At 47.1% G+C, this 13,867-nt stretch overlaps 1 protein-coding gene across 1 annotated transcript; it reads right to left on the bottom strand.

Moving 5' to 3' along the window:
- Positions 1–10,999: 10,999 nt before the first annotated feature.
- Positions 11,000–12,533, bottom strand: LOC120921181 (C-C chemokine receptor type 3-like). The gene is made up of 2 exons (XM_040333895.1): positions 12,272–12,533; positions 11,000–12,232 (listed from the first exon to the last, which is right to left on the bottom strand). Exon 2 carries the CDS (start codon positions 12,221–12,223, stop codon positions 11,159–11,161), a length of 1,065 nt encoding a protein of 354 aa, XP_040189829.1. The 5' UTR covers positions 12,224–12,232; positions 12,272–12,533; the 3' UTR covers positions 11,000–11,158.
- Between the last annotated feature and the right edge of the window lie 1,334 nt (positions 12,534–13,867).

The raw sequence follows: 13,867 nt of genomic DNA, 5'->3' as shown, positions 1-13,867 counted from the left end.
TCTAAAGATGATGCACATGAAAGAGCCACAAACAGTTTGCTGAAGACAAGCAGACTAAGTACATGAATTACTGGAACCACGTCCTGTGGTCTGATGAGACCAAGATAAAGGTATTTGGTGTCAGATGGTGTCAGGTGTGTGGGGGGGGGAGGGGCCAGGTGAGGAGGACAAAGACAAGTGTGTCTTGTCTACAGTCAGGCATGGTGGGGGGAGGGTCATGGTCTGGGGGCTGCATGAGTTCTACCGGCACTGGGGGGCTACAGATCATTGAGGGAACCATGAATGCCGACATGTACTGTGACATCCTGAAGCAGACCATGATCCCCTCCCTTCAGAGACTGGGCACCGCAGGGTAGTATTCCAACATGATAACGACCCCAAACACACCTCTAAGACCACCACTGCCTTACTAAAGAAGCTGAGGGTAAAGGTGATGGACTGGAAAAGCAGGTCTCCCGACCTAAACCCTATTGATCATCTGTGGGGGGGAAGGGGGAGGAGCGCAAGGTCTCCAACATCCACCCGCTCCGTGATGTCATCATAGGGGAGGGGAAGAGGACTCCGGTGACAACCTGTGAAGCTCTGGTGACATTAGAGTGTAAGCTCCTCTGTACAGAGACTGATGTGACTGTGGGGGGAGGGGACATTAGAGTGTAAGCTCCTCTGTACAGAGACTGATGTGACTGTGGGGGGAGGGGACATTAGAGTGTAAGCTCCTCTGTACAGAGACTGATGTGACTGTGGGGGGGGGGACATTAGAGTGTAAGCTCCTCTGTACAGAGACTGATGTGACTGTGGGGAGGGGACATTAGAGTGTAAGCTCCTCGAAGGTCACGGGAGGACATCGGCACTTCTCTGAAATATAACAGAACGCTGCGATTAGGGGGGAGGGGCGAATGGGGAAATAAGCAGTGAGAAATCACTTTGATCCTCCTCGGCACATTAAACTAAAAAATAATTTAAAAAAAGATAAGACTAAGAGAAGAAATGAATCGTTCCAACACAAACGTTTATCAGCATTACGGGGAACCAGGGAGGAGCGGAGGAGACCCGAATGGCAGCACCAAGTTTATGATGGACTCAGTTTCTATCAGGGGCGCCCCTTGTGTGATCTCACCGCACGTCCCGGGGCTTCCTCCTCCCTCACCAGGAACACATACTGGATCGGGATGAGAGAAATTAAGGCCCAGATTCTCATACATTTACGTTGCTCCTGGGCAGCGTAACGTATGTGATTTACGTTACACCGCCGCAGGTTTACAGGTTTACAGCCTGATTCTCAGAACACTTACCTGTAAACTTGCGGCGGTGTATCGTTAAATCGCTCGGCGCAAGCCCGCCCAATTCAAATGGGGCGGGCACCATTTAAATTAGGCGCGCTCCCGCGCCGAGCGTACTGCGCATGCTCCGTCGGGTAAATTACCCGACGTGCATTGCGCTAAATGACGTCGCCCCGACGTCATTTGTTTAGACGTTTACGTAAATGGCGTCCAGCGCCATTCACGGACGTCTTACGCAAACGACGTCATTTTTTTTTAAATTCGACGCGGGAACGACGGCCATACTTAACATTGGTTGCCCCTCCTAATAGCAGGGGCAACCTTACGCGTCGCGTACGCTACGGAAACAACGTAAATTCTCAGCGTCGACCACGCGTATGTTCGGGAATCTCGCGTAATTACCTCATTTGCATAGACGACGGGGAAAACGACGATGCGACACCTAGCGGCGGGGAAAAAAAATTGCTTTTAAGATCTGACAGCGTAAAAGCCTTACGCCTGTCAGATCTAATGGGTATCTATGCGTAACTGATTCTAAGAATCAGTCGCATAGATACCCGGGGCCAGATGAGGAGTTACGACGGCGCAAATGGTGTTGCGCCGTCGTAACGCCTTTGAGAATCTGGGCCTAAGTATCTTAATCCCCCCTCCCCCAATTTTGGTAAAATATTGGGAGATTTTGGAGAAACTTCTCAATTTTTGCAAAATCCATTGAAGTAGAATATAATGCCGCGTACAGACGGTCGTTTTTTGTGATGAAAAAAAAACGACGTTTTTGAAACTTAATTTTCAAAAACGACGTTGCCTACACAACATCGTTTTTTCAAAATGCTCTAGCAAAGCGCGGTTACGTTCAGCACGCAGGACGGCACTCTGTTCCATTGAAGCTCGCTTCATAACTTGCTTCTGAGCATGCGCGGGTTTAAAAACGTTGTTTTGCCCACACACTATCATTTTAATTGACACAAAAAACAACGTTTTGAAAAACGACACAAAATTATTATTTTTTTTGTCGTTTTTCAGAAGACATAAAACAACGTTTTCCCCCACACACGGTCATTTTAAATGACGTTTTCAAAAACGTCGTTTTTTTTTCATCACAAAAAACGACCGTCTGTACGCGGCATAAGAATGTTATAAATAATCTGTATCTAGCGCCGGACACAATGTAACAATCTTATAAATAATCTGTACCCGGCGTTAGATACGATGTGGCAACACATGAAAACATTTACATCTTATTTGTATCCACGAGAAAGGAAATAGAGGAAGTCTTTTCTCAGATTCAAAGGAATTTTCCTTTATAAATTGCATCATCTCTACCTCCCGACACCCGAATTATAGAGACCGAAAAAAGCAAAGAGCTGAAAACAAAAATACAAACAAAATCCACAAAAACAATGAAATAAAATAACGAATCCTTTATCCCCCTCCCCCTCTCACCCCTCCCTCTTTCCCACCTCCCTCTCTCTCACCCTCCTTCTCTCTCTCTCACCCCTCCTACTCTCTCTCACCCATCCCTCTCTCTCTCTCTCACCCCTCTCTCTCTCTCACCCATCCCCCTCTCTCACCCATCCCCTTCTCTCTCTCTCTCACCCCTCCCTCTCACCCATCCCCCTCTCTCTCACCCATCCCCCTCTCACCCCCTCCCTCCCTCTCTCACCCCCTCCCTCTCTCTCTCACCCCCCTCTCTCTCACCCCCCTCTCTCTCTCATCCCTCTCTCTCTCTCACCCATTCCTCTCTCTCACCCATCCCTCTCTCTCACCCATCCCTCTCTCTCTCACCCATCCCTCTCTCTCTCACCCATTCCTCTCTCTCACCCATCTCTCTCTCTCACCCATCTCTCTCTCTCTCTCTCCCATCCCTCTCTCTCTCACCCACTCACCCATCCCTCTCTCTCTCTCTCTCATCCATCCCTCCCTCTCTCTCACCCATTCCTCTCTCTCACCCATCTCTCTCTCTCTCTCTCTCTCACCCATCCCTCTCTCTCTCACCCACTCACCCATCCCTCTCTCTCTCACCCATCCCTCTCTCCCTCTCTCTCTCTCACCCACCCCCTCTCTCACACCCCCCTCTCTCACACACCTCCCTCTCTCTCACCCCTCTCTCTCTCACCCCTCTCTCTCTCACCCCTCTCTCTCTCACCCCTCCCTCTCTTTCTCTCGCTCTCTCCCCCCTTTCTCTCCCCTCCCTCTCACTCTGTTCTGTCTAGTGACAGGACACTTATCGTCTCTCATTGGGAGCAGTGAGCAGTAAGCCCCGCCCCCACACAGTTAGAATCACTCTTAGAACACACTTAAACCCCTTCCTAGCCCCCTAGTGGTTAACCCCCTTCCCTGCCAGTCACATTTACACAGTAACCAGTGCATTTTTATAGCACTGATCGCTGTAAAAATGTGAATGGTCCCAAAATAGTGTCAAAAGTGTCCGATGTGTCCGCCATAATGTCCAAAAAAAAATAAAAAATACTGATCGCCGCCATTACTAGTAAAGAAATAAAAAATATTAATAAAAATAATGCCATAAAAAATAATTTTACAAAAAAAAAAAAAATAATGCCATAAAACTATCCCCTATTTTTTAGACAGTATAACTTTTGCGCAAATCAATCCATAAACGCTTATTGCGATTTTTTTTAACAAAAATATGTAGAAGAATATGTATCGGCCTTAACTGAGGATTTTTTTTTTAAATATTTTTTGGGGGATATTTATTATAGCAAAAATTTAAAATTATTGTTTTTTTTGTTTTTTTTTGTCACTCTTTTTTTGTTTATAGCGCAAAAAAAAAGGAGAGGTGATCGAATACCACCTATTTGTGGGGGGAAAAAAAGGACATCAATTTTGTTTGGGAGCCACGTCTCAAGTGACGCAGGGCCGAATCTCAAAACGTGCTCTGGTCTTTGGGCAGCCAAATGGTCCGGGGGCTGAAGTGGTTAATGTTTTGCATACCCATACCGGGGGCCAGTCTGGAGTCATCTAGCCGGACTATAGTGACTAAAGTTCTTTGACCTTGGCCAAGCACAGGTTGGGAGTTACGACATTGGCTGAATCACAGTTACAAGGAAGGAAGGAAGAATGAAGATGACGGACCCGAATCTCGTAGATTCAAAAATTCTGCACATTTAATAAAATAACCAAAATTTAAAGGGCCGGGACACTCAAAATATGAATTTTTACACGAGTACAGAACAAATACAGAGATATTTATTTCACAGTATATACAGGCTAATTATGTCATTTTACGGCGGAGGAGAGGCTGTCGCCTCCAACGCCCACTCTGGGCTTATGGCAGGATCTCACGTGTGTGCTGGGCAATATCTTCCCCCCCTAAAGCCAACACTTTTAGCTGGATTCAGGTAGATTGCCGCATCTTTCAGGCGGCGTAGCGTACCGCATTTACGCTACGCCGCCGTAAGTCAGAGAGGCAAGTGCTGTATTCACAAAACACTTGCCTCCTAAGTTACGGCGGCGTAGCGTAAATGGGGCCGGCGTAAGCGCGCCTAATTCAAATGAGGATGAGGGGGGCGTGTTTTATGTAAATAGGTGGTGACCCGACGTGATTGACGTTTTTTTACGAACGGCGCATGCGCCGTCCGTGTAAATAACCCAGTGTGCATTGCTCCAAAGTACGCCGCAAGGACGTATTGGTTTCGACGTGAACGTAAATTACGTCCAGCCCCATTCACGGACGACTTGCGCAAACGACGTAAAATTTTCAAATTTTGACGCGGGAACGACGGCCATACTTAACATTGGCTGGGCCAGCTATTTGTTGGAATAACTTTACGCCGGAAAACGCCTTACGTAAACGGCGTATCTTTACTGCGACGGGCGCACGTACGTTCGTGAATCTAGTCATTTGCATATTCTACGCCGAACTCAACTGAAGCGCCACCTAGCGGCCAGCGTAAATATGCACCCTAAGATACGACGGCGTAGGAGACTTACGCCGCTCGTATCTTAGCCTAATTTAGGTGTATCTGGTTTCCAGAATACGCTTAAATTTGCGACGGCGCAGATTCAGAGTTACGACGGCATATCTACTGATACGCCGGCGTAACTTTCTGTGAATCTACCTATTTATCTCAAAAAACAATCCTAAAAAACAAAAACAAGAAAACATCCCACCCACATTACAACCTGAGAAAGAGGAACTCCCTAGTGATCAGACGAGGAGGGTACTGCAATACAAAGCGGGCGTGGCTACTCGTTACTGGGTGTGGCTAGAAACTTCTGTGGGCGTGGCAATTGGAGAGCATTGCAGTGAAAAGTGGCCATGGCCGACTTCTTATTGGTCACGCCTAAAAACACGTCCATGTACACATTTCGTTGCGCGATTAGCAGCCATTTTTGGCCCTTCGAATACAAAATCGGACCCAATTTAAAGGGCCAGCCTCTACGAAAATTGATTCACTGATATTCCCAAAAGTATTGGGACGCCTGCCTTTACACGCACGTGAAATTTAATGGCCTCCCAGCCTTAGCCCGTAGGGTTCAGTATTGATCTGCTGGTGATGGGGAGATGCTGGGGACTTCAATCCCTGTGAAATGAATTATAATGATCACGGTAGGTGGGCGGAGTCAGGGACTCGGATTTAGCTGCTAATGTCCCTAAGCAAAGGAAAGGGCAAATGTGGCCAAATACACGATATTACCAAAAGTATTGGGACGCCGGCCTTTACACACTCGCATGTAATATCGTGTATTTGGCCACATTTGCCCTTTCCTTTGCTTAGGGACATTAGCAGGTAAATCCGAGTCCCTGACTCCGCCCACCTACCGTGATCATTATAATTAATCTCAAAAGTGATCGAAGTCCCCCAGCATCTCCCCATCACCAGCAGATCACTCCTGGGTGGCTATGAGCTAAAAGCGCTGAGTTTGATTTACTAAAACTGGAGAGTGCAGAATCTGGTGCAGCTGTGCGTGGGAGCCAATCAGCTTCTGACTTTCAGCTTGTTCGATTAAGCTTTGACCATAAGGCTGGGTTCACACTACTACACTACTTTCATCCTACTTTGCTCTGCTACATTGGTCCTACATTTATCCTACATTGGTCCTACATCCATCCTACTTTCATGAACAGGATACTACTTTGGTCCGACTTCAATGATATTCAATGGGCCTGAAGTAGGATCAATGTAGGACCAAAAGTAGTACAGGGAGCATTTTCAAAGTCGGACCGACTTGAAACATTGAACACAGAGCAAAGTAGGATGAAAGTAGTGTAGTAGTGTGAACCCAGCCTAAAACCTGGAAGCTGATTGGTTTCAGCTGCACCAGATTTTGCACTGAAAATTTCGATTTCGTTTTTGGCATTTTAGTTTTAGTCCAATTTTAGTCTTTTGCAATAGTTTTAGTCGACTAAAATCTCCAGTACATTTTAGTCTACTAAACTTATGTTAGTCGACTAAAATTGAATGGGTGTTTAAGCGTTTCTCTACAAATTTCCAAACTCATTGGGGTGGATTCAGGTAGGGGCGCGCAAAACTGAGGCGGCGTAACGTATGACATTTACGTTACGCGGCCGCAAGTTTTACGGGCAAGTGCTTGATTCACAAAGCACTTACGGCGGTGTAGCGTAAAAGGGGCCGGCGTAAGCGCGCGTAATTCAAATGATCCCGTAGGGGGCGTGGATCATTTAAATTAGGCGCGTTCCCGCGCTGAACGTACTGCGCATGCGCCGTCCCTAAAATTTCCCGACGTGCATTGCGGTAAATGACGTCGCAAGGACATCATTGGTTTCGACGTAAACGTAAATGGCGTCCAGCGCCATTCACAGACGACTTACGCAAACGACGTAAGATTTTGAAATCGCGACACGGGAACGACGTCCATACTTAAAGCGGGGGTTCACCCTTAGAGGGCACTTTTTCCCCTTAGATTCCTGCTCGTTTTTACTAGGGGAATCGGCTAGTTGTTTTAAAATATGTGCAGTACTTACCCGTTTACGAGATGCATCCTCTCCGTCGCTTCCGGGTATGGGCTGCGGGAATGGGCGTTCCTTCTTGATTGACAGGCTTCCGAGAGGCTTCCGACGGTCGCATCCATCGCGTCACGATTTTCCGAAAGAAGCCGAACGTCGGTGCGCAGGCGCAGTATAGAGCCGCACCGACGTTCGGCTTCTTTCGGCTACGAGTGACGCGATGGATGCGACCGTCGGAAGCCTCTCGGAAGGCTGTCAATCAAGAAGGAACGCCCGCTCCCGAAGACCCATACCCGGAAGCGACGGAAGAAGATGCAGCTCGAAAACGGGTAAGTACTGCTCATATTTTAATACAAATAGCCGATTCCCCTAGACCGAACGAGCAGGAAGCTAAGGGGAGAAAATTTTTTTTTTTACAAATGGGTGAACTCCCGCTTTAACATTGGCTGCGCCTCCTAATAGCAGGAGCAGCCTTACGGCGAAAACGACGTACGCAAACAACGTAAAAAACGACCGCCGGCCGCACGTACGTTTGTGAATCGGCGTAAGTATGCAATTTGCATACTCTACGCTGACAACTACGGGAGCGCCACCTAGCGGACAGCGTCAGAATGCACCCTAAGATACGACGGCGTAAGAGACTTATGCTAGTCGTATCTTAGGCTACAGTCGGTGTATCTAGCTTTCTGAATACAGAAAGTAGATACGCCGGCGCTACTTAGCAATTACGCTGCGTATCTATGGATACGCCGGCGTAATTGCTCTCCGAATCCACCCCATTATATACTGCTGGAGTGAAAAATCTAATATATTATTATTTAAGTTATTGAGGTATGAACATGCACTACAGAGCAGTGGTAATTTTGACATCAAATTTCAATTTAGTTTTAGTCTTAGTCTTTTGACTAAAATGGTATTTTAGTTTTAGTCCCATTTTAGTCATCTCAATTGTTTTAGTTTTAGTCATATTTTAGTCGACGAAATTAACACTGCAGGCTAGACATGTGCACTGCCGAAAAATTTGTTTTTTTCGTTTTGGTTTCATTCGTTTTTTTTTGCTTTTTTCGGAAATATGAAAATTCGGAAATTCAAAAATTCGGAAATACGAAAATTCCGAAATTCAAAAATTCTGAATTTCGGAAATTGAAAAATTTGGAAATACGAAAATTCGGAAATTCAAAAATTCGGAATTACGAAAATTCAGAATTAACAAATTTCTCAAAATTTGTTAAAAAACCGAATTCAAATCGAAACAAATTGCACATGTCTACTGCAGGCCACCCCTGTTTCTTTAACCACATCAATATCGGGCACTTTCACCCCCTTCCTTCCCAGGCCAATTTTCAACTTTCAGCGCTCTCGCATTTTCAATGAGAATTGCGCGGTCACGCAACTCTGTACCAAAATTACATTTTTAGCATTCTGTTCACACAAACAGAGCTTTTTTTTGGTGGTATTTATTCACGACTCTCAAGTTTTCTTTTTTTTTTGCGATATACGCGAAAAAAGAGCAGATATTTGAAAAAAAAATATATTTTCTTTATTTTATTTTAAAAGAAATCCAATAAAATCGAATTTTGTCATAAATTTAAGCCAAAATGTATTCTGCGACATGTCTTTGGTAAAAAAAAAAATCCCTATACATTATAAACAAGCGCGCAACCAAAAATTCTTAAGTGAAAATAGCTAACTCAATAGGATTGTGCATATCTTTTTTTGAAAAAAAAAAAATCCTGTTAAGTGTATAATAATTGGTTTGTGTGATCACGGACAGACGTGCGCAAATGATCATGTACAGATGTGCGCAGGTGATCACGGACATATGTGTGCAGATGATCATTGGGACATATTATTTTACTGGGACATATGTGGTGGACAGGTGTTTTTACTGTGTGGGGACACGTGCAGGGGCGGACTGACAACTCATGGGGCCCCCGGGCAATAGAAGATTATGGGGCCGCTGGGCTTACAGATTGCCACCACGCCAGAAGGCAGTGCAGAGGCGGGGCAGCTAAAATCTCGTGATTTTCACATCAAAAGCATGTCGGTTTCGGACATATCAGGGACAGATCTAAAAAAAACACATTTTTACATACTGTCCCTGGTTTTACTGAGCCTGGCAACCCTGATGGGGCCCCCTAGTGGCATGGGGCCCTCGGGCAGTGCCTGAGTGACTCAATGGTCAGTCCGCCCCTGGACACGTGTGTGGACACGTGTGTGTTTTACATTATGTGTTGCTAGGCTGGTGATCAGTGTGTAAAAAGATGTAAAAAAACAGCTCATACACGCTGATCACTGGCCGGCTGCAGAGATCCGCTCTCCTCTCCTCATCGACAACTAATGTGTGAGGAGAGGAGAGCCGCTCGCCTAGCAAACGGCTCTCTGTTTACATCACATGACGGCTGTGAATGGACACGGCCGTCATGTGATCAGGAGGGCCAATCACAGAGCCCTCCTGCCGATCTGAGATGCGCCATGTCCGGGTGACACGAGCGCATCGGGATCGCGCTGCTGTGCGGGCACACGCGCGATCCCCCTCCTTCTGAGGGACGTTCCTGAATGTCCACTTAGAAGGAGAGAGCACCCACCCGGCCGTACATATGAAGCCCTGAAAGCAGCATGAAGCCCTCAAAGCAGCCCGAAGCCCTCAAAGCATCCCAAAGCTTTCAAAAGAAGCCTGAAGCCTTCAAAGCAGTTTGAAAAGCCCTCAAAGCTGCCCGAAGCCCTCAAAGTATCCCGAAGCCCTCAAAACAGCCCAAAGCCCTCAAAGCAGCCCAAAGCCCTCAAAGCAGCCCAAAGCCCTCAAAACAGCCCAAAGCCCTCAAAACAGCCCAAAGCCCTCAAAGCAGCCCGAAGCCCTCAAAACAGCCCAAAGCCCTCAAAGTAGCCGAAGCCCTCAAAGCAGCCCGAAGCCCTCAAAGTAGCCCAAAGCCCTCAAAACAGCCCAAAGCCCTCAAAGCAGCCCGAAGCCCTCAAAACAGCCCAAAGCCCTCAAAGTAGCCAAAGCCCTCAAAACAGCCCAAAGCCCTCAAAGCAGCCCGAAGCCCTCAAAACAGCCCAAAGCCCTCAAAGTAGCCGAAGCCCTCAAAGCAGCCCGAAGCCCTCAAAGTAGCCCAAAGCCCTCAAAACAGCCCAAAGCCCTCAAAGCAGCCCGAAGCCCTCAAAACAGCCCAAAGCCCTCAAAGTAGCCGAAGCCCTCAAAACAGCCCAAAGCCCTCAAAGTAGCCTGAAGCCCTCAAAACAGCCGAAGCCCTCAAAGCAGCCGAAGCCCTCAATGCAGCCTTCAGTTAGGCCTCATACACACGACCGAACATGTCCGCTGAAACTGGTCCGCGGACCAGTTTCCGCGGGCATGTCCGACCGTGTGTAGGGCCTAGCGGACATTTTTCCGGCCTAGCGGACAGGTTTCCAGCGGACAAAAGTTTCTTAGCATGCTAAGAAACTTGTCCGGTGGAAACCTGTCCGTCGGACATGTCCGATGGTTAGTACACTTAACCATCGGACCGAAATCCCCCGCATGCGTCGAAGTGATTCGACGCATGCGTGGAAGCATTGAACTTCCTGGGTCGCGCACGTCGCCGCGTCATCGTAGCCGCCACATCACCGCGTTTTCTGTCCGCGGGGAATTTGGTCTGATGCTGTGTACACACATCAGACCAAATGCTCCCAGCAGTCATGTCCGATGAAAACGGTCCGCGGACCGTTTTCATCGGACATGTCTGCTCGTGTGTACAGGGCCTTTAAAGTCTGATGGGACTTACCAAGAGATAAAGAGAAATGCAGGCTCTAGTAAGCTTTTAGCAGACATTTATAAGGTTTTTAGCAGACTATTAGCAAACTTCACTAAGCTAAACAAAAAAAAATGGAAGATTTAAAAAAAAGGTTATGTATCCTTAAGCTAAAAAGTTAATGCAGTTGCCAACTACCATTGTCCTTCATAAAGTCTAAGTTATTCATAGATGGTCTGCGGGGAATATTCGCTGGTCCTACTGCTCAGGCTTGGGTGCCTGTACCTCAGTCCGTGCCTAATCCAGTCGCCAAACAGCGAGGCCAAATGGTGCCGGAACTTGGTGCCAACAAAAGTGTAGAAGAAGGGGTTGACGCAGCAGTGGAAATAGGCGATGTTTCGGCAGAGAAAGTAGACATAGTCAATGGTATTGCTGCAGTCGTCGCCCTCAGATTCTTGGTATAGGTTCTGAGCTTTGATGAAGAGGACGACGTTGAATGGGGTCCAGCAGATGAAGAAGGCCAACACGATGAGAAGGATCAGCTTGACAGCTTTGTCCTTGTTGTTCATTTTGGTGCTGTACAGCTTGACGACGATCAACGTGTAGCAGTAGAGGATGATGACCAACGGGATCAAGAAAAATATGAGAAGCTGTTGACCGTACCCAAACTTCTTCCACCACTGGATGGTTTCCTTGTTGTAACCAGTCTCCACACAGAGAATCCCATATAACGCATCATTCCTCGTTCCGTACAAGAATAATTTGGGAATGGTCGACAAGAAGCTTACCGCCCAGATAATGGCGCTTGCCAAGTAGACATACGTGAGCTTTCTGGTCCTGGCGGCAGAAATGGCGTGGACAACGGCCATGTATCGGTCAACCGTCATCATGGTCAGGAACAGGATGCTGCTGTAAAACCCGATGTAAAAGGTGGACGAGGCCACCTTGCACAGACCCTCTCCGAAGATCCAGCCGTGGGTTTGGTAATAACCCCAAAACGGGAGCGAAACCGTAAACAGCAAGTCCGAGATCACCAAGTTGAGGATGAATAAGTTGGTCACCGTCTTGATGTTCTCAAATTTCAAGAGTAGGAACAAGATCAGGCCATTCCCCAACAAGCTGATGGTGAAGATCACGTAGAAAAAGATGGGGACGACGACCTCTCCAAAATTATTGCTTTCGGTTTTGGTGCAAAGTAAGACCTCGTCTTCGTCATAGTTATAGGTGGAGACGGCAGAGACACCAGCGGTCACGTTGGCAAGGCTGTCCAGGTCTACATCAGCCATGGCAGGGCCTTGAAGTCCTCCTTGACCCGTTACAAAAAAAAAAAATTCAATTCCTTTGAATAGCGTTCGATCAGAGCTTTGGATCCTCAAGGCAAGATAGAGGAAGCGACTTTATGCGAGCGTTAAGGATTTGTTCCCGTCACCCACTCCCAATGGCCGATGAGCAAGGGACCTGTTGCAATTTCAGGAAGCAATGTGAAGGTTCTTTGTGCTGCTTCAAGCTTTAAGAGGCAGGAAACACATTGACGGCTTCCATCAGGGCTTGTGCAATGGTTGGCTTTTGTCGGAATAAATCAAATGCACCGAAAAATAGCTGAACTGGCACACTCCGGCACAGAGATTGAAAAAAAAGACGCGAGAGCCCGCCCACCTTTGTGGAATAGAAGATCAAAAGAGTTTTTGTATCATATTTGTAAATCTTCAATTTTATTCCGAAGCGCTTTATAGAGAACATTGAGCTAAACTCTGTACCAGAGGAGCTTACACTCTAATGCCCCCCCCCCCCCACAGTCACACACTTATTATCATACATTCATATAGTGCCGACATATACCGCAGCGCTGTACAGAGATCACTGAGCCACCCACATCAGTCTCTGTACTAGAGGAGCTTACACTCTGATGTCCCCCCCCCCCCCCAGTCACATCAGTCTCTGTACCAGAGGAGCTTACACTCTAATGTCCCCCCCCCCCACAGTCAAATCAATCTCTGTACAGAGGAGCTTACACTCTAATGTCCCCCCCCCCAGTCACATCAGTCTCTGTACAGAGGAGCTTACACTCTAATGTCCCTTCCCCCCACAGTCAAATCAATCTCTGTACAGAGGAGCTTACACTCTAATGCCCCCCCCCCCAGTCACATCAGTCTCTGTACAGAGGAGCTTACACTCTAATGTCCCCTCCCCCACAGTCACATCAGTCTCTGTACAGAGGAGCTTGCACTCTAATGCCCCCCCCCCAGTCACATCAGTCTCTGTACAGAGGAGCTTACACTCTAATGCCCCCTCCCCCTCCACAGTCACATCAGTCTCTGTACAGAGGAGCTTACACTCTAATGCCCCCTCCCCCACAGTCACACACTATTATTATACATTTATATAGCTCTGACATATACGGCCTTGGCCGATCAGCCTTCCCCTCTACAGAAGATTCTACATTGATGAAACAATGGCTCAGTAACAATGTAATAAATATAATTTTCTGTGACAATGACGGCTCGGCAGTCTCATACAGAAAATAGAACTCTGCCGCAGATGACGATGAACCCCGAGAACAAAGGAAACCAAAAACTTTCATCATTACTCACCGAAAACCTCGCATTACCACAACATCGCCCAGAAATGGTTGTTATAGATCTGGCAGGAAACGACTGAAAATTTCCAACGCACTGACTTTATTCTCCAGAATCCTGAGTACCGCACTCTTTAGGACTGGGAAGGATCGGTGGATCTCTCTCTGTTGTAGTTCTGGAGAAGCATCAGCATGTCTTGGCAGCTCCCTAGGCTGAATTTAAAAAAAAACCTTAGTTTGGAGTCCCCCCTTACATCAGGGTCCCCATCAAAGTCCCCCATTAAATCAGCGCTCTCATCACAGTTCCCCTTACAATAGAAAACATTAGCAGAGTCTCTTTACTTTGGAGTTTCCT

The sequence above is a fragment of the Rana temporaria genome, chromosome 13 (genome assembly GCF_905171775.1).
Source record: "Rana temporaria chromosome 13, aRanTem1.1, whole genome shotgun sequence".
Lineage (NCBI taxonomy): Eukaryota > Metazoa > Chordata > Amphibia > Anura > Ranidae > Rana > Rana temporaria.
Note: the sequence above shows the minus strand (reverse complement) of the source record. Positions and strands in the feature narration are given on the sequence as shown.

Bases quoted from the DNA above. Each gene is read 5' to 3' on its own strand.
- LOC120921181 (XM_040333895.1), bottom strand. From the start codon at position 12,223: ATGGCTGATGTAGACCTGGACAGCCTTGCCAACGTGACCGCTGGTGTC.